The 21,395-nt window shown below is 39.1% G+C and overlaps 2 protein-coding genes and 1 non-coding gene across 12 annotated transcripts in view; all 3 read right to left on the minus strand.

The window, feature by feature from the left end:
- CHUK (component of inhibitor of nuclear factor kappa B kinase complex) overlaps positions 1–14,171 on the minus strand; it is a 36,896-nt gene extending 22,725 nt beyond the window's left edge. For all 5 annotated transcript variants that reach the window (XR_003144094.3, XR_003144093.3, XM_035707753.2 and 2 more), the window contains exons 1-9: positions 13,984–14,171; positions 7,452–7,546; positions 4,841–4,955; positions 4,095–4,164; positions 2,754–2,842; positions 1,499–1,588; positions 1,244–1,368; positions 950–1,057; positions 243–378 (exon numbers count right to left, since the gene is read on the minus strand). Coding sequence is in view for 3 of the 5 variants with exons in the window: in XM_035707753.2 (XP_035563646.1) it covers positions 243–378; positions 950–1,057; positions 1,244–1,368; positions 1,499–1,588; positions 2,754–2,842; positions 4,095–4,164; positions 4,841–4,955; positions 7,452–7,546; positions 13,984–14,088 (933 nt within the window). In the remaining 2 variants the exon portion in view is untranslated. The remainder of the gene's footprint in view (positions 1–242; positions 379–949; positions 1,058–1,243; positions 1,369–1,498; positions 1,589–2,753; positions 2,843–4,094; positions 4,165–4,840; positions 4,956–7,451; positions 7,547–13,983) is intronic.
- A 2,387-nt stretch (positions 14,172–16,558) lies between these two features.
- Positions 16,559–21,395, minus strand: part of CWF19L1 (CWF19 like cell cycle control factor 1) — a 29,461-nt gene continuing 24,624 nt past the window's right edge. For 5 of the 6 annotated variants that reach the window (XM_025466887.1, XM_025466890.3, XM_049103644.1 and 2 more), the window contains 3 exons: positions 20,788–20,907; positions 20,250–20,347; positions 16,559–16,987 (listed from right to left, as the gene is read on the minus strand). In XM_025466887.1, the coding sequence (XP_025322672.1) occupies positions 16,843–16,987; positions 20,250–20,347; positions 20,788–20,907 (363 nt within the window). In that variant the 3' untranslated portion in view covers positions 16,559–16,842. The remainder of the gene's footprint in view (positions 16,988–20,249; positions 20,348–20,787; positions 20,908–21,395) is intronic. The other variant, XM_025466889.2, reaches the window with a different exon arrangement.
- On the minus strand, positions 21,111–21,258 carry LOC112672676 (small nucleolar RNA SNORA12). The gene has a single exon (XR_003144415.1). It is a non-coding gene; the product is annotated as a small nucleolar RNA SNORA12 (small nucleolar RNA).

Below are 21,395 nucleotides of genomic sequence, written 5' to 3' on the forward strand. Positions count from 1 at the left end.
TGGCACCAATACAAAGAAGGGGAAAATCTAAAAGATGTTTCATAAAAACAATCAACAAAGACCACTTAAAAGTAAAACTGAGAAGACTTACTAAAGAAGCAAAAACGTATCAGCTCTAAAAATATAATTTTCTTTTCAAATAAGCATCAGAAAAGATCATTAAAATATGTTTATGTTTATTTTCCAAATAAATTTGTTAACTTCAATGCAAGTTTTATGAAGCAGACCACATTCAAACTAACCTTCAAATTGAGAATGTGATCCATTAATACAAAACATCTTGGTTGCTTCAAAGTAAGATCAACAGGTCCTCCTCTTTGCTGAGGATCCCAATTCAGCATCAACTGAAGCCAGTTTTCCATGGGTTCTACTATTAAACTAGAAAGCATACAAAAATAGAGTGAAAATCACTATATTCTAGTTTTCTTTCATTATTGTGAAAAGGGTAATTTTATAGGTTGTCCATGTCCTTTCTCATTACTCATCTGTATCATTTTGTATCTTACTTTCAAGTAATTCATGAAATGACAGGGGACAAACTTTTTTCCAGAAAAAACAACCCAAAACCTACATATGTAAGTACTGGCAACTTCAATAGGTGAGTCCAGTTCTACTGTCCAAGGAACTCATTTACTTCAGTATCCCAGGAATCTTCTTGTAGCAGGAGTTCTTGTTTCCACTAGACCTGTGCTGTCCAATATAGCCCCCAGTCACAAGCAGCTATTTGCATTTATTAAATTAAAATTAATTAAAATTAAATAAAAGTTAAAATTGAGTTCTTCTCTTATACTATAATTTTTCAAGTGCTCAATGTGGCCATCACAGACATAAAACTTTTCATCATCACAGGAAGTTTTACTACACAATACTACTTGAAACAGACAATTCCACTGTTCTTTTATAATCCTAAAGAAACTGAGGTGAACTTTCTCAACTAAAATATACTTACCTACAAAGGCTATTTGGTTGAGGTAAATGGCTACTAAACCGAACTTCTCCTGTCATTTCTTCACATGCAAATATACACTTTGGATCCTTCTTCTTAATCTTCTCATGCCTATAAAACAAGTTACCTCAGTTGACAACTCATTCTCATACTCTTAAGATTTTTTTTTGCCATTTAATTTTATTCAACTATGCGTTTAAAAGGCAATTACACATACGAAGCGGGAAGAAAAAAAAAGCAGGTAACTGAAAATTTACATTACCATTAAGCACACCAAAGTTCTCTTCCATTTCTTACCAAGTAAATGGCTGCAGATGATGCAAAAAAGGCCTATATCCAGCAATACATTCAAACACCATGGTCCCAAAGCTCCAATAATCAACAGTGGCTGTATAAGGCTTATTCTCAAAGAGCTCTGGGGCCTTAAAAAGAAAAAAAAAAAATGCTTCAAACATCAACACTAGAAGAGAAGAGCTACTTTATTTTTGGACTACTATATTCATGACCTTCAGAAGTAAGAACATGAATTCAAAGAAACAATTAATGTCTCACCAGATACTGCAGTGTTCCCACAAAAGATGTACACAGACTTCCTTGATCAACATCTTTGGCATATCCTAGATCAATTATTTTATGCATAATCTGCAAAACAAGAAGTATTAAATGAGAAATTTGAAAAGGAAAGGCAACAATATCCTTATAAGGCTCTGGAGAAGGTGGTGGGGAAGAGCTTGAGCTCTGGAATATCACAAACATATTTCAAGCCTGAGCTGCCCACTTATATGATCTTGATCAAGTTACTTAACTTCTCTCAGTTTCCTACATAATGATATTACTAATGATCTTTACTTCACAAAATTATTATTAGGATTCAATGAAATAATGAAAGAAAAGAATAACATAGTTCCTTTGATGCATGGTAAAAAATGTTAACAAAATTAAGTATAGACTATTAATTTTTATTTTGGCATATTCAGAATAAGACTGATCCATTAAACCAAAAGGGAAAGGTAAGGATGACTTCCAAAGTTGAGAAAGAATCATACCACTAAGTGAGTAAAGACCTATCTAACTTCAGGAATATCCTGAAGACTTTGGATACAAACGAAGCAGAAATAGTTGGTGCCAAGCATACATGAAAGGCTCTTAAGAAGCACCATCAGTTTTATCACCTCAACTGACCACCATCATCACTAACTAAAGACCACACAATCCAATTCAAGGTTCAGACTCTTGGCTTTACATCTTTATTGGAATGGAACTTGGGTGCTAGTCACAAGAAAACTGCTCAAATTATTCTGATAAATACAAGTATTCCAGGAGTCAATGCATAATTTCTGGTTCTTCTCAAGATGACTCATTTAAGAATCTGAGAAACCAAGGTTTTGAATTTTACTTATATATAGCACTTAGAATTTGAGGGAAGAGAATGAGGTTGTTCTTTCTTAAATAAGAAACAGTTAAGTAAATATACTTAACCAAATCCAGTGTGTGTGTGTGTGTGTGTGTGTGTGTTGGATGTGCTTTGTAAGGGATTAACAAATTATTTTTATTCATTGTCTATTATCTCTACTAGATACTGTATTCAAAACCAGAAGTGCCCAAGATAGGGACAGTTCCTTCTCTAATGGAAACACTGTGTTAGAAGAGGAGACAAACATCTAAACACAAAACCACAGTTCAGTGAAATGAAGGCTGGGGAAGAAAAAGTATAAAATGCTATGGAAAGGCACCAGATTTCAAAGACTAATTATACCAGGGAATCTATATTCAATTGGCATGTAACAGTTCTTCAGGTTTTACCTACCTTTCCACCAACATCCTGAAGAACTATGTTTTCAGGTTTTAGATCACGATGTATTATTTTGTTTTCATGCAAATATCGGATCCCAGACCCTGAATAAAGTTTAAAATGTATTTTGAGGTAACAGAAACACTGAATTAAAAATAAATTCATCTCACATTTTGTACAGATCTTCTCTGATGTTCAAACTCTTTTTTTATTTAAGTAATCTCTACACCCAATGTAGGGCTTGAATTCACAACCCCAAAACCAAGCGTTGCATGCTCCTCCAACTGAGCCAGCCAGGCACCCCTCTGATGCTCCTATTTACACAGACCATCATAATTATATGATTAATGGTATTGTACCAGTTAATAGTCTCTCCACAGAAAATCCAGTTAATATTAAACAAATACTGTAGAATTACATAAGTCCCCCTAGTTTTCCCTCCCACCTAAATCATCGTCTTCAATTAGACTTGACCTCCATGACCTAGAAAAAGAAACAAAATAAAAATATATAGGGAGGAAGGCCTGGGTGGCTAGTGGTTAGTGTCTGCCTTTATTTAGCTCAGGGTGTGATCCTGGGGTCCTGGGATCAAGCCCCACATCAGGCTGTCTGCATGGAGCTTGCTTCTCCCTCTGCCTGTGTCTCTGCTTCTCTCTCTCTGTGTCTCTCACGAATAAATAAATAAAATCTTTAAAAAAAAAAAAAAAGAAAAAATATATAGGGAAACATATTCTTGGCTTCTGAACTTCCAAGGGCCTAATTAAGGATTTTTCAGGAGTAATTTTTTTTTTCTTAAAAGATTTTATTTATTTATTCATGAGAGACACATGGAGAGAGGCAGAGACATAAGCAGAGGGAGAAGCAGGCTCCCTATAGAGAGCCCGATGAAGGACTTGATCCCAGGACCCTGGGATCACAACCTGAACCAAGGGTAGACATTTAACTACTGAGCCACCCAGGTGTCCCAGATTAATTCTTATTAAAAAGGAATTTTATCCTACAAGTTGACTTGAGAACCTATAACCAAAAGATGCAACGTCACTGGTAAATAAAATTACTATGCTAGGCAGAGAAGAAGGGGGAGCAAAATTGAATAAGGTCATTTCACACCATTCTTTCTTAGCACTTAGAGCATCCATTAGTCAAAAAATGGTCTCCTGGCGAAAAACAAAAAAATAAAATATCCTAGTTTTAGCATCAACAAGAGTTAAATTTTTCTGATAATTTCTTATAGATGGTAAAAGTGTATGCTTTGTATAGTACATCAAAAATTCTTAATTCCCAAGTAGTATATAGATCCTTTTATAAACCAAAGGGGCACTAAATTATGATGGTATTTTCAAACTGATTACATACCTATATCACTCAGTAAAGAAAGTATCTGGCTTTCTTTAAGTCCACAGCAATTTTCTGGTTTATTGAGTAGCTGAAGAAAAAAAAAAACAAAGAAATCTAAAAATGTATACTGCTAATACTGCTGGGCAGCAGTAGCAACACATTAATCACTATATACACTAAGAGAATATTCAAATAAGAAATAAGTCACAATTAAGAAAATGTAAGAAGGGAAAAATCACCAAAACCATACTGAGAATAAATTAATTTCATGACAAGACTTACACAGGTAGAGATAAAAGGGGAAAGTATGTGAAAGTGAAAAAGGTTGAAAACCTCACATATTTAAAAACAGCCCTACAGCAGATTTAAAATGACATGAGAAAGATTTGTGCTAGAAAAAAAAAATTGTTTTTTTTAAAAAACACAACTTCTTTATCAACATCTTAGACATGGATATTTTGGTCTAACACCATCAATCCACTCCCATCCTGCAAACACTATCACCTACCAAAAAATGCATATTCTAAATCAGGGGTAGCAAATGTTCCCAGTAAAGGGCCATACAGTAAATACTTTAGGCTTTGCAGGACACAAGTCTCTGTCATAATTACTCAACTCTGATGTTGTAGTAAAAAAACAGTCGTAAGAACAGGTTACAGGCCACAGTTTACTGAATTTTATTCTAGATCATCATATTAAATATGATTCAAGCATTGCTAAGGTTCATGATTTACTATCTCATCATCTCAACGCATCCACACTACCTTCCGGAGATCTCCTCCAGAACAGTATTCCATTGCTAGAAGAGGTACATCATTAATTAAAAAATTCAATTCCTCAGGTACATCACAGGCCTTTACAACATTGGCGTGGTTCAACCTAAAAGAAGGGGAACATCATAATCAAACATTTTTTTTCTAATGAAAAGATCCTGGGTTTGAAATGGTAGTTAATTGGGGGGCAGAGTGCGGAGAACGGCTGGCATTATTTATAATATTCTAATTTCTCATTCTCATTTATAATTAAGAATTAATAATTTTCAAAAATAAAATATAGATAAGGGCACCTGAGTGGCTTGGTCAGTTAAGCGTCTGCTTCTTGGTTTTGGCTCAGGTTATGATCTTGGGGTTAGAGGATCAAGTCCCGCATCAGGCTTAGCGGGGAATCTGCTTGGGATTCTCTCTCTAGCCTCTGCCCACTCCCTCTAAAATAAAGAAATCTTTAAAAATAAATAAAATAGATAAAAATATAGATAAATATAGATAAAAACACTATCACTATCACTACTATTACGTTTCTATGTGCCAAGCAGTACCTACTTTACATACTTTAACTCATTTACTAGTCACAATAATCCTACTATAGGTAAATTCATTAATAGTCTCAACACACTTCAGAAAACTGAAGCACAAATTGGTTAAGTAATATAGGATCACACAGCAAGGAGGTGGTCAAGTAAGGATTCAAATCTGACAGTGTGGCTCCAAAGTCTATATCATACTGGTTCTCCCACAATCACTTACAATGTCACCCAGAGATAATGTATTAAAATTTGGGCGTATTTCCTTCTAGCTTTAATCTGTACTTAAACACATTTTTAAATAAATGTTATATCTAACTACATACTAACTACATTTTCTAACATCTTTTTTTTAACTTAATGATACATCATCCCAGCCACTATCATCATCATCATCACTATCACCATCACCATCATCATCATCAATGCAATGGATCTCAAAACTGGAATAGATTACCCAGTCCTAAGGGACCTAAGGAAACAGACTCTCCATGTGTAGGGCCTGAGTATTTATACAGTTAGCAAGGCTTCCTGGTGATTCTGTCACATAGCCAAGTTTGAGTACTTTAATAGTGAATTGAAAAAAGACCCTAGAGTCAGAAAGTACTTATTTCAAATCCAGACTCTATTAGCTAGCAGTTGTATGACTCTATTTTCACTTTGCTCTCTCTCTCTCAGATCATTCACTTTGGGGAAAGCTAGCTGCCACGTCATGAAAATATCCAAGCTTCCCTACACACAGGCCCATATGATTAGCAACTGATACCTCTAGCCAACAGCCATATAAATGAGCTTGGAAATAGATACTCCAGCCCCATTCAAGTCTTTGGATGACTGCAGCTCCACTCAACATTTTGGGGTATTTCAAGACAGATCTCCTGCATCAGAATCACTAAGCTAGGTCACTCCCAAATTCCTAAGCCACAGAAATTGTGAGATACTAAATGTTTGTTGTTGTTGTTTTTAAATTTATTTAAGTTATCTTTACACCTAACATGGGGCTTGAATTCACAACTCCAAGATCAAGAGTCACATGCTGTTCTGAATGAGCCAGCCAGGTGCCCCTAAATGGTAGTTGTTTTAAGCCACTAAGTTTTGGGGTAATTTTGTATGAAGCAACACATACACTATTCAACAAAAGTAGGTAGGAGTAAAGAAATGAGAATAGTGGTTATATTTAACTAGAAAGTATAATGGAGGGCAGTCTGGGTGGCTCAGCGGTTTAGCGCTGCCTTCAGCCCAAGGTGTGATCCTGGAGTCCAGGGATCGAGTCCCACATCAGACTGCCTGCATGGAGCCTACTTCTCCCTCTGCCTCTGCCTCTGCCTCTGCCTCTGCCTCTGTGTGTGTGTGTGTGTGTGTGTGTGTGTGTGTCTCATGAATAAATAAATAAAATCTTTAAAAAAAAAAAAAGAAAGTATAACTGATGAACATTGCCCAATATCCATAAGAAAAAGATTCTGTCCACAGAGAGCTGAGTTTGAGAATATCTAGCCGGCTTTTTTTAAAAAAAGAGTTTATTTATTTGAGAGAAAGAGTGAGCATGAGTTGGGGGGAGGTCCAGAGGGAGAAGCAGACTCCACACTGAGCAGGGAGCTTGATGCAGGGCTCAATCCCAGGACCCTGAGATCATGACCTAAGCTGAAGGCAGCTGCTTAACTGACTGAGCCACCCAAGTGCCCCCTTAGCTGTTTTTTTTTTTTTTTAAAGATTTTATTTATTGATTCACAAGAAACACACAGAGACAGGCAGAGACATAGGTAGAGTGAGAAGCAGGCTTCCCGCAGGGAGCCCCATGTGGGACTTGATCCCAGAACTCTGGGATCATGCCCTGAGCCAAAGGCAGATGCTCAACTGCTGAGCCACCCAGATGTCCCCTTAACTGACTTTTAAAATTAAACCTAATCATAATGTGATGTTATTATTTAAAATAGAACATATATATATTTGATAAGAAAGAAAAAAACATGTTCCCCAAAATATCCTGAGAAGAACAGATTCCTCCCCTCCTTTCTTATGATGACATCTGCCTGGGCTGCAGAACTGGGGAAATATAAGTCATCAAATACACTTACTTCTTCATGATCTGGATTTCATGACACCACCGTTCTCTGTTTTTGGTACTTAGTTCTAGGCGACATGATTTAATTGCTATTTTAACATCAAGTTCCTGCCAAAATAGAAAAACAGAGAAAAATATATTAATGAGGTTCTTGTGCAGATTTACTTGCTATAAAAGAAATGTCAACCTGAGGAAGCAAAACTCTTAACTTTACTAACTAAACAAATGTATCCACCACTCTCCTGAGACGTGCTTTTGCTGGGTAAATCATTAAGACTATTAAAGTAATGCTTCAAAAGTGATCTTCACCCCAGCTTCCATAATACGAAAAATCCACAGCAAATATCATACTCAATGGGGAAAAACTTGAGAGTTTTACCCCAAGATCAGGAGTAAGACAAAGATGTCCACTCTCACTTTTATTCAACATAGTACTGGAAGCCCTAGCCACAGCAATCAAACCACAAAAAGAAATAAAAGGAATCCAAATTAGTAAGGAAGAAGTTAAACTTTTCAATATTTATAGATGACATGATACTATACGTAGAAAATCCTAAAGATTCCACAAAAAAAGACCTTGAATATCTGAAGCAATCTTGAAAAAGAAAAATAAAACTGGAGATATCACAATTCCAGACTTCAAGTTATATCAAAGCTGTAGTAATCAGAACAGTATGGTGGCACAAAAGTAGACAAATAGATCAATAGAACAGAAGAGAGAGCCCAGAAAAAAAAAAAACAACACAATTATATGTTCAACTAATCTATGACAAAGGAGGCAAGAATATGCAATGGGAAACAGATAGTCTCTTCAACAAATGATGTTGGGAAACCTGGACAGCTACATGCAAAGAATAAAACTGGATCACTTTCCTACACTATACACAAAAATTAACTCAAAAGGGGTTAAATACAGGGAGGTCAGCGCCCACCAGTCAACTGAGCATCTGATTCTTTGATTTTGCCTCAGGTCATGATCTCAAGGGTTGTGAGATCAAGCTCTTTTTTGGGCTCCATGTTGGGCATGAAGCCTGCTTAAAATTCTCTCTCTTCCTCTGACCTTCCCATCCACCCCCCTTCCCCTGCTCATGCATGTATGATAGATAGATAGATAGATAGATAGATAGATAGATAGATAGATAGATTCAAGACATCAATATGAGATCTGAAACCATAAAAATCCAGAAAAGAACACAGGCAGTAATTTCTCTGATATTAGCCATAGCAACATTTTTCTAGATATGTCTTCTGAGGAAAGGGAAATAAAAGCAGAAATACACCATTGGGACTACATCAAAATTAAAAGCTTCTGCACAGGGGCAGCGGGGTGGCTCAGTGGTTGAGAGTCTGCCTTTGGCTCAGGGCGTGATCCTGGGGTCCTGGAATCTAGTCCCGCACTGGGCTCCCTGCAGGGAGCCGGCTTCTCCTTTTGCCTATGTCTCTGCATCTCTTTCTCTGTGTCTCTCATGAATAAATAAATAAAATCTTTAAAAAAAAAAGCTTCTGCACAGCAAAGGAAACAATCAGCAAACTAAAAGGCAACCACTGAATGGAAGAAGATATTTGGAAATGACGTATCTGGTAAAAGGTTAGTGTAAAAACTGATATAATTCAAAATCCAAAAAACAAGTAATCCAACTAAAAAATGGAAAGAAGACATGAATAGACAGTTTCCCAAAGAAGATACATAGATGGCCAACAGATAACATGAAAAGTTGCTCAACATCATTCATCATCAGGGAAATGCAAATCAAAACTACAATGAAATATCATCTCACACTCGTCAGAATGGCTAAAATAAACGCAATAAACAACAAGTTTGATGAGGATGTGAGAAAAACCTTGTGCACTGTTGGTAGGAATGCAACTGGTGCAGCCACTGTGGGAAACAGTATAGAGGTACTGTGAAAAGTTAAAAAACAGAACTACCCTATGGTGAAGTAATCACACTACTGGGTATTTACCCCAAAACTACAAAAACACTAATTCAAAGGGACACAGACATCTCTACGTTTACTGCAGCATTATTTACAATAGCAAAATTATGGAAGCAACCCCAAGTGTCCATCAATAGATGAATGGATAAAGATGTAGTATAAAATGGAATGTTATTCAGCCATAAAAAGGAATGAAACCTTGCCGTTTGCTACAACACAGATGGAGCTAGAGTATAATGCTAAATAAGTCAGCCAGAGAAAAACAAATACCAAGATCTCACTCGTATGTGGAATTTAAAAAACAAAACAAACAAGCAAAGAAAGAGACAGACAGACAGACAAAGCAAGAAACAGACTCTTAACTACAGTGAACAAACCAATGGTTACCAGAAAGGGAGGTAGGTGGGGAGATGGGTGAAATAGATGATGGGTATTAAAGTGTACACTTATAATAATGAGTACTGAGTAATATACAAAATTTTTGAATCACTATATTGTACACCTGAAGCTAATATAACACTGTATGTTTACCGGAATTAAAATAAAAAGCAATAACAAAAAAGAAAAAAGAAAGAGAGGGAAAAAATCTTGACAGTCAAATGCCCAAGATCAGACAGACACATTTTTTTCTCTCAGAGGAAATAAAATAAAAGACCTCTTGTATTAATATATTTAGAGCTGAGGATTTTTAGTAATACTTAAATGAACACTTCTTTATAGAATGAACCAAATCCCTTTTACTTTTTTTAGTGATTTAAAGAAATCACTAAATCACTGTCACCCTGGTTCATAGGTAACTAACAATTTTTGTTTAGAAATACTAAGAAAAGCTGTAAGTTATGAAAAGTGAGACTCTCAGGTTCCAGGTTGGCTTGAGAAGAAACAATCAATCAAAGTTCAAACATATCAAAGCACACAAGCAGAAAGTAACTGAGCCTGATCCCATTACAGGTCTCTTCAGAAAACTGTCTCCCACACAGAGCTAGAAAAATACAAAGACCAGTCTCCCCAACAAACCCCTTTTTAAGCTTAATGAAGACAGCTAACAAGGACCCCAGCCTTCAGTGTAACTAGAATGAAGATGATAATTCAGGGCTACCTGGCCTCACTAGCAAGAAATAGCTTCAATATAACCAAACCCACAACAACAAAAAACTCCAAAATGTGTTCCTAATCTTTACGTTTCAAATGACATTTAAAAAATCCTAACAATGGCCATATTTCTATTTCCATATCTATAAAATGAACTTAATAGCTCTGGTAATTTAGCCAATTCTGACCGAAATTAAATCCAACCTGATGCACATTACAGAAATAGCCAGACTCATCACATTCTGGCAACAGTAATAATGCAGCCCAGGAAGAGCAGTTAGGCCCAAAGAGGAAGAAAAAACAATATAGTATATAGATGAAGAAGCAAGACATTAATTTGTGTAGGAAATTCTAAATGAGAACAGAAGGATGATGAAGGGGAAAAAGAGATAATAAGACAGTCCATATACAAAGAAAGAAGAAAGGAATTAGAACACACTACAATCTAGCTTAAATATAGTCCTAACTCCCTTCAACCTTTCTTCCGTTTTGAGCAGGTACCTGGCTGTAGTTAGGTCCCATGTAAGCTTTTACCACCATGGAGACAATGTGGTACAACCACAAACAATAAGCTCTAAAAAATGGGAATATTCCAGAGACAGATGGTGGTGATTGTTGTCAACAATGTGAATGTACTTAATAACCACAGAACCGTACACTTAAAAATGGTAAATACTATCTATTTTACCAAAATAAAAAAACTGGAAAATACAAAGTTAAATTAGTTTCTTTACTAAAGAACTTCTCAGAGCTTTTAATATGCTAATATCACTTTTAATATGCTAATATCACTCTCCAAGTGAAACAATATTACATACAGAATTTACCCAATGTATTTGACTACAGTATCCTTTTTTCAAAGCATTTCACAGGACTAATTTTCCCAAACACACTTTGAGAAGTGCTACATTATTCCCTAGGAAGAATTCTTTGGTTATTTTTGCCACTCTATCATAGCAGCGGTTTCGCGCCTGCCTTTGGCCCAGGGCGCGATCCTGGAGACCCGGGATCGAATCCCACATCGGGCTCCCGGTGCATGGAGCCTGCTTCTCCCTCTGCCTGTGTCTCTGCCTCTCTCTCTCTCTCTCTCTCTCTCTCTCTCTCTCTGTGAGACTATCATAAATAAATAAAAATTAAAAAAAAATTTATAAATATATCTGTTATATAGGTTACCACGCTGTACTTAAAGTGTTTTTGTGTCTACCTCTCCCACTAGACTTGAAATCTCCTTGAGGGCAGAAAATACGATTTTTGTTGACTGGGATACCATCAGCACCCATCCCAGCATAATAATCTGATAAATAAACCATCTCACATCCTTTTCTCTTCCTCATTGTGATTTAAGAGATATAGATAAAATACTGGGGACGTGGCTTCCACCAAAACACAAAGATCTTGAAAACTGTTAAGGGCAAATCCAAAGTCAGGCTTGGAAAAGTAATGAAGCTATTTCCAAGTCTTAGAACAGAGTATTTCTTCTCTTTCCACTACAAGCCCCGTTGTCAAATGTTCCAATTTGAGGAAAGAACCAGTCTAGATACCTGGAAAGTTCCTGAGAGATTTCTAGGATTCTAGAGGAACCCAAATCTCTTCCATTTAATAAGTAATTAATTCCATGGAGACAGAAAGTAGAAAGGTGGTTGCCAGGGGGCAGGGGGAGGAGGAAATGGGGAGTTATTGTTTAATGAATACAGTTTCAGACTGGTAAAGTGAAAAAGTTCTAGAAATAGATGGTAGTAATGGTTGCATACCAATGTCAATGTACTTAATGCCACTGAACTGTACACTTAAAAATGGTTAAGATTGTAAATTTCACATTATATATACCTTATCACAATTTTTTAAAAAATGATGTGTTGATCTATTTCCAACCAGTGACCAAGAAAAGCAGTCACAAAGCAAGCTACCAAGCATATATTTTTTTATGACCAGGCTAATGAACAGGCTTAGATAACAACACCAAAGGCAACATTTCACTGGAAGTACTTGGCTCCTTCTTTTCTCTTTAAGTGCCTTATGTACTCTCTGATGGTGAGAATTATTAAATTTACTACTTGTTTAGCTGTCAGAGTACTTAATGCCTTAGTCCTTCACCTCCCATTCTCCCTCTCTTCAAGATGTCCTCCCATGCTCTATCTAGAAAGCTGCTTCACAACATTTCTTCAGCTCCATCACTGACATTTGTCATTGTGACTGCCACACAAACATACCTATTTTTCCCAGGTATACTCCCATGCCCCTACCTCCCATCCTATATTATGGGCTCTCTACCCATACCCCTATTCCTTAAGATTCAAGCAAATCTTGAATTCATTTATTCCCTTTACAAGCCAATTGCATGCATTTGAATAATATTGTAATTGTTCATCTTGTCCCGTGTTTTTCACTCAGATTTATCTTTTACAAAACAGTCCTCCAAGGGCGCCACTTTTATCTTGACGTATCCTTTTTTAAGTTTAATTAATAATGGTAAAGAAGAAAATAAAATAATGGTAAAGAAGATGACAATAGCAACAACACAACAGCAGCAGGAACTAACACTTGAGGGCTTAACTTAGGCCAGGTATTGTACTTAGCTTTACCCATATTAACTTCTTTAACTTTCAAACAGACCTATGATGTATATAACTATCTTACACAAAATACAGATGACAAAAACAAAGGCAACACTGCAAAGATTATCAGTCAAGGGTTAATACCTCTAAAAGGTTTGTGAACATCCTTCAGGAGAGCATGAGCCCCCTCAAATGGCAGCACCTAAGGTGGTGGGGATGTGCAACTGTGCATTTTGCTGGGGAAAGGTTTCATAGCTTTTATTGGTATACTGAAAGATGCATGGCTCAAACATGATTATTAACTGCTGCTAAATGCTTAAACATTTTCAATTAAATTGAAGCAAAATTCCTGACTCCGATGTTAGCTGTCTTCCACCTCACGCCCAATCTACTTCCTTCCCTTAGGAAGCCATGATCATTTCACCAAGCTGATCCTCACACTGTTCCCTACTCAGAACGCATTCCAAGATCTGAAGCCTACTGGATGCTTCCGAAACCTTCCTTGTCTCTTCCAGCCCCTACAAATATCACACAGCCTCCAAGCACACACTTGAACACACATTCCAACAGACAACCCCCTTCTTCAGTCCCGTTTTCTCACCCATTCATGCTCACAATACACACTCTAATGTGGCTCTGCCTCCCACATCCCGACACCCTCTACACTCGGAGACACAATCGCAGTGTCACACTCGGTAAACAGTTTGTCACTTCTTGACGTTCGTACCAAAAGTTCCCCCACAAGAGCTCTATTTCACACACTGACCCAGGACCTCAGATACAGCTTCGGACTCAGTCACCAGACCGACAAGCACAGTAATACACACTCACTCACACAGGCTCACCGGCCCACGGTGCTGCCCAAAGTCTCACCGACAATGTCTCACGTACTGACAGTCGCTGTGTTCCACAAACGCTCTGACAAACACCCACCGCCGCTCCCTCTCGCGCCCCACCTCACCCGATGCTGGTACAGACAGACGTTCCCAAAGCCGCCAGTGCCCAGCCGCTCCCGCATCTCCCAAGGCCCGCCCGCGCCCGGCCGCAGCCCCGGGGGCCGCTCCATGGGGCGGGAGGGCTGGCGGCCTGAAGTTCAGCCACTCTTCCCAGGCCGGTTCCGGGCCGCCGAGACTCGCGCGTCTTTCTTCTCGCGAGATGTGTGCGTCACTTCCGGTAACCGCCACAGGAAAAGCCCTTCCCTAGCTGCTCCCGGGGGCACACAGGAACCTGGCCAGAGAAAGGGTCGGGGTGAGGGCAGCTCGCTTCCAGTCCGCTAAGTCTCCTGGGCATTCTCCTGGCTGAGAGAACCCACATAGGATTTCCCAGGCTTCCAAACTATAAGCTCTCCATTCAAGCCATGTTCTAAACTCCACATCGTCTCCACCCTGTCTGCATTTCACCTTTTCTTCAGACCTCTACCATCTATCCTCCAACTCCGCCGCTCGCTGAAGTGGCACTGGCAGAAGCCACCAGTGATTCAAATATTGCGGAATCCGAAAAACTATAAAGAATCCTGCGCTAACACGTCTACCGATGCATTACACTTTATAGTTTTTTTTTAATGATTAATCATCTTCCATAAAATCAGGCTCAGATCTTTTGCTTGACTTCCTGTACACCTGTACCAGGATCTCGCCTGTAATCACAAAGGACTCAAGGATGTGACACTGTTGTGGAGTAAAGAATGTTCCTCCTGATTTGGGGAATTTTCCCCGAAGTGCCTCATGGAGGTTGCAGTCCAGTGGTCGGTCTTCCATTAATGGGTTTGCCAGTGCAGCGGTTCCTCACTGAGGGAACTGTGTCTGATTCGTGATGCAGCGCTGCAGAGGCAAGCTTCAGGAATGCTGTTGGTGCAACTAGAAGCATTTGCCATTGGCAGATAGCCTTAGCATGGAAGAACCAACCTCCCATTTTCACTTTAAGTTGGTCATATGCCTCAGCCTCACAGAACTTGGGGATCCAGTCAGTATATCCAGAACTGGGTATAAAAATTACTATGGCATCCAGTTCTCTGAAGAAATATATCAGTTACTGCTTCCATAAAGTAGTCATTTGAACACCCCTTGACATCATGTGCACTTGGGCCATCGTTTGCACAGTCCCACCTGTGATCTCAGTACTTAAATTCCAACCAACACTTTGTGACCCACAGATTAACATGTTGAGAAGCCTAAAGATGAATACAGCATGTGCATCACAGCAGTGTTGCTGGCTGCTTTGAAAGCATTGAATTGGCTTCTGGCAGAGAACATGCATCTATTGATTCAGAATCCCTGAATGGTACAACCAAAATGTTGAGCATGGCATGTACAAGCCGTGTTAGGCCTCAGTAATGTGTGGTAGCAGATGATGGATTCCTACATGTGCTTGGTTGCTATGGAGCTGGTGTATCAGACTTGGAGGTGATGGCAAATGGTACTTCCCAACACATCTGCTAGAGTTGGGCAGACTGCACAGATGATTGTGGTACCAATTGCCCCTAACATATAAAGCCCTTTGTCTGCTAGGTGTACTGCATAGCTAGCACTAGAGTATGTTTGATCTCCACAGTTGGAGCCATATTCTTGTAACGCTCACTTGGAAGAGCTAGGGAGGGATACTGATGAGTGCGCTGACCCTGAAGTGGTCATAGTTGCAGGAACCAGGTTGTTTGCCATAGTTGACTCTTCACATCCCCATTCTCAGGGATGCTGCATAGCTTGTTTTTAAATCCTGGAACAGTCAACCTTAGGTTTCACAATCTTCAAGTTTGAGAGTCTGTTTTTTCACATATAAAATGGAAGCAATAATGCTTACCTCAGAGGTTCTGTAAGGATTAAGTGAAACTGTTTGGGCCATAAATGCCCAATATAAAGGAACAATTATTTTTCTCTTGGCTTCCAAGATATAGCATTCTGTGATCTTTCCCTCTCTTTTTCATGTACTTGTGGACCACTCTATTTCCAAGGACTCCTTAAAGATTGATGCTTCTTAGATATTCATCTGCAGTTTAGGACTATATTCATCCTATCTTATTTTCATCCATTCTCATAATTTCAGCTATGGTCTATACCTTGATCCCCAAAGCGCTATTACCAACCCAGGTGTCCATGAGTTTAGAACTACCCAACAGCATACTACAACTCAACATATCCAGAGCAGAACTGAATTTTCTTTTAAAGTTTAAGATTTCTTTTAAAATCTGCCCCTTCTCTTTCCAATTAGACTATAAAATCTGGGATAACAGGGACCATGTTGGGACATGGCCATACTCCTGGAGTCCAGAAAAATGCCTGGCACATAGGATTAAGTATTTGCTAAAGGGCTGTAAGAGCTCTTTTATATGAATCAGATGAGTGCTGTAAGAGAAAAATGGTGAAGGCTTTAGGTCTCTTCTTTACCCTAGATTGTTCAGGAAGAAGCCAGCTGTGAGATCCTAGAATAACAGCTAGGCCTAAAGCCCTGGACCCTATTACACACACACACACACACACACACACACACACGCACTGCTTCATTTAATGGTATAAGTAACATGTACATAAGATACTTCCCAATCATGGAAAAGCATTTGGATTTTATTTGAGAGTTTAATGTTTCTGAAAATTTTGATTAACATAAGCTGTACTTGGAGCTGGATGACAGACATGCTAATTTTAACAGGATTTTCATCCTACAATTATTTTCCAAAAAATAATTTCAAGCCTCTTGCTGCAGGCAGGTTCCATAGGAATGCACAAAAAAGAGGCAGAGTAACAGTCCCCATGGGAGACTGTAGTTTCTTAAAAAAAACAAGCTACTAATACTTCCTGTCAAGTTCATAAAGTGCCTTTCCCTTTACTTAGTCATCCAGAGTGAAGTCAAAGGGCTCAAAGTCTTTCCGGAAGCGGCGAGCCAGCATCTCTTCCTCTTCCTTGCTGAGCTGACATTGCCTCCAGTCAGACTTGTCAGGAATATTAAGGATGGCTTCACTGGCCAGTACCTCCCTGCGGGAAAAAAGTAAAAATGGACAGTATCAGTCTGAAGCCCTCTCCTCTCTCTATTCTTCTCCAGCTATAGAGCTCTCCTCAGCATCACCCAAAGAAGGTATGCAAATTCCTCTGACTGTTCATATCATTTTCTCTTGCCCAGAGTACCATCTCTGCCATTCTATCAAAATCACATTCGTGTTAAGTGACTGGCTGAGGTCCTACCTCTTTCCTAAACCTTCACACCCAGTTATTTCTCTCTTGAACAAGCTGGAACAACATTACTGGTACATAGAGAAGCAATACTGACACACTAAAGAGACGGTGGGCCCTAGTATTAGAAAGATCACAGGCTTGGGGCGCCTGGTGGCTCAGTTGGTTAAGTGTCCAACTCTTGGTTTTGGCTCAGGTCATGATCTCAGGGACATGACATGGGGCTGTGTGCTCAGGGCTCAGCGGGGAGTCTGCTTTTCTCTTCCTCTTCCTCTTCCTCTCCCCCTGCCTGCGCTCTCTACCTCCAAAATGAAAAGTCTTTAAAAAAAGAAAGGTCAGAGGCTCAATTCCATTCCTAGTTTAACTACTGCTGTCTCTGACTTCAATACTACTTCATTGCTGAGTCTTGATTTCCTCACCTATAAAATGCAATAAGGGTTTTGTGAGATATGGAGATAACACAATCCAAGCACCAAACCAGTGAATACATCTTGTCTTAAAGTCTGGTTTTGTCATCCCAATTAGATCATGAATTTGCTGAGGGCCTGGTACAGATCAGGCCTAGTATCATACACCACTAACTTTCTGCCTCTCATAGAGGACTCAGGCCTACATAGGCACAACAGCACAGGAAAATGTTAACAAAATAATTTATCTTGGCTCCCAGAACTAAAAAATACCTACTGACACACACTCACATACAGGCTACCTTCTAATTGTCACTGTTTTACATTTTTACTTATTTTAATACTCATTTTGATACATTAGAAGTAATTCTACTTTGGACACCTGGCTGGTTCATAGAGTAGAGCATGCGACTCTTAATCTTGGGGTTGTGAGTTTAAACCACACACTGAGTGTAGAGATAACATAAATAAAATCTTAAAAAAAAAAAAAAAGAATTCTATTTTGTGCATCTTTATGGTTCATTTTCCACTTTGAGCTATAATAAGTAGAAGAATTAAAAACGAATCACATGAGTTTTCTAAGTCATAGGATCTGAGCTCAAGTTCTAGCTCCTTAGGCAAGCCTTGTAAGCCTACTTCTTCATTTATAAAATGAAGACAGAACCACCTTTCTTGTACAGTGGGGAAAAATATCTTTTCAAGTATTTTGTTAATTATAAAATGCTATGTAACTATTAGTATTTTGAAAAACAGTCAATGTTGAAAATATAACAGACTATCATGACCACAAAATCATTCAGAAAATCTGTCTTGTGGGCTTATGTGCCTGTGTGTATCTGCAATTATGTGCATACGTCATCAATGTCTGCATCTGCATCTGTTGCTACGGCAACAACAAAAAATAATGTCAGATGTTTAAAGTCCCTAATCATATCTATTCTCACTTATCAATTATCTTTTTGAAAAAGTGAACAACCATATTTCCGGAACTTATCCAATAGTAGCAATCTCTTGGAGGTTTCCCAAGTAAGTCCAAGAAGGGTTCAAAGTTGACTCAAAGCTCAGTTCTAACCAGGGGAAAAAACAACTGCAAATCAGACACCAGCGTTGGATAATCTGTTTCATACATCTTCTACTGCCCTCCCTCCATACTCTATTTCTTGCCAGCAACTTCCTATTTTCAGTCTGCCTAGTTAAAAACACTCCCTATACAATTTTACAATCATGTTCTGTCTAATATGAGGAGCATAAATGAAGCCTCATCTAGGCCATAGGACACTATTCAATAATGAGATTAAAACCTCATTTTTTTTAATATTTTTTTTTAATTTTTATTTATTTATGATAGTTACAGAGAGAGAGAGAGGCAGAGACACAGGCAGAGGGAGAAGCAGGCTCCATGCACCGGGAGCCCGATGTGGGATTCGATCCTGGGTCTCCAGGATCACGCCCTGGGCCAAAGGCAGGCGCCAAACCGCTGCGCCACCCAGGGATTTTAAAACCTTTTAAAATCTTTTAAAAAAGATTTTTATTTATTCATGAGAGAGAGAGAGAGAGAGGCAGAGACACAGGCAAAGGGAGAAGCAGGCTCCACACGGGAAGCCTGACGTGGGACTCGATCCCAGGCCTCCAGGACCAGACCCTGGGCTGAAGGTGGTGCTAAACTGCTGAGCCACCCGGGCTGCCCAAAACCTCATATTTTAGAGTTCAACATATCTGGATTGGAACCTACCATGTGTGCCATGGACAAGCTATCTAACCCTCCTAGAGCCATGCTATACACACTTATAGGAGCCACTAGCCAGATCTAGTTATTTAAATTTTAATCCTAATTTAATTAAATTAGAAATTTAGTTCCTCCGTCACATTAACCACATGTCAAGTACTCAGGAGCCACATGTGGCTAGTGATTACTGTATAGGACAGTGTAGATTTATAGAGCATTTCCATCCTGGCAAGTTCTACTGGGCACAGCTCTGAAGCCTCACTTTCCACTAGGGTAAACTGAGATGACAATACAGATATCTTACATAATTGGGAAGATTAAATGAAGCATGCATGTAAAGCTTTTGGCACAGTGGCAGGCATAGAGCATATGCTCAATTAATGGTAGCACTTCACTCCTTTGGCCTAGAAGGCCCACACCCTAACATTTGCCCTCTAAATCTCTCTCTGGCTCAATGTCAACCTTTCCTTGAAGCCTTTTACAACAAAGTAGAAATAAGCTATCCCTTTCCTGAATTTTTTTTTTTTAAGATTTTTATTTATTTATTCATGAGAGACACAGAGAAAGAAGCAGAAACACAGGCAGAGGGAGAAGCAGGCTTCTGTGGAGAACCTGATGCGGCATTTGATCCCAGGACCCCAGAATCATGACCTGAGCCAAAGGCAGACACTCAACCACTGAGCCACCAAGGTGCCCCCTTTTCTGAATTTCTAAAGTCCACTCTTCCTCAAAACTTTTTTATGGTACTTTTCACATTCTGCATTGCATACTATCACATATGCAAATATCCGACTTGCCCTAAAACCATAGGTTCCTTGGGGCAAAGACTGCTTCCTACTTGTCTTTTTATTCAATTGTCAATGGTCTATGCAGCCCATTAATCTGTTCATACTAGGCCTAGTGAAAGTACACAAAATAAGAAAAATATACAAACCTTCCAAACTGCAAAGGAAAATTCTTCTTAATTCTATGGAAAAGTTTCTCTCCCGTGTCAAGTTCAACATAAAAATATGCTGCTCCTGGCTGTGCAATCTAAAGTAAAGAGTTGTATGAGGACATATCATAATGCTTTAAAAATCTAAAACCTAGTTCATCTCTTATAGGCTTTTATTTGGCAAAGAATTCAGTCTAGAAGCACAAGAAAAAGGATGTGAGCAGTACAGATCCCAAGCCACTTAATGGAATACAGTTAAAAAGCCAAACTACCAGATAGCACAAAGATCCTCCCAGTGGCACCCATCCTTCAAAGTTCCTGCCTTGGGAAATTTCTCATTTTTTGCTCTTCCCAGGAATGCACTGAGGCATTGCTGTAGTATCATCCCCATCTCCAGTCTAATCAGTACTCCATGCTCTGGGTCCAAAAGGTCCACCTGCCTATTTAACATTTTTGGGATGCTTTGCTAGTACCTCAGGCTCAATATGTCAGAAACCATTTTTACTTTTCCCTGAACATCCTTCTCCTCCTATTTCACCTGCTTGATGTCAGAGTGCTCTGGGATTTCCAACAGCTCAATCTGTTGCTGCTCTGCCTGGGTAACGAAGGCATCTTTAATGTCATCTGTAGTGCAGCAGCTGAGTGGCACAGGAATGACCTGAGGGGTGGGGGGAGAGGTGGGCAGATAGGAGAAAGTCTTTCTTTGTACAGGTCCTTAGGAGGTCATGCCTCCTGCATGGTCCCTGAGAAGCAGCAAATTCATCACAGGGGTGGAGAAATACCCCTCAGCAAAGATTCTCCTCAGGCCAGCCAGGTTTGTTAGCCTGTCTGTAAGGACTTAAACTTATGAGATCGCTTGCCACATGTGAGAGCCAATGCCTAATGCAGGAAAGGCTAGAGAGAGATATCTGTGTCATCAAGCCTTTGCCAGCTCCTATGTAATATATGTGGCAGAGTCAGGCCCATTTGAAAATTTAACAAATGTGCCAGAAAGAAAACCACCACAACTACAAACCAATTATCTATAAACAATCTCCAAATTTCTGAGCAGATAGCTCCATCAAGGCTCTGGGACAATTTCTCATCTCTAAGACTTCACTCGTGCTGGTGAAATAATACCCACTCATCACATAAATACCCACTCTC

This window comes from Canis lupus, chromosome 28, assembly GCF_003254725.2.
Source record: "Canis lupus dingo isolate Sandy chromosome 28, ASM325472v2, whole genome shotgun sequence".
Classification (NCBI taxonomy): Eukaryota; Metazoa; Chordata; class Mammalia; order Carnivora; family Canidae; genus Canis; species Canis lupus.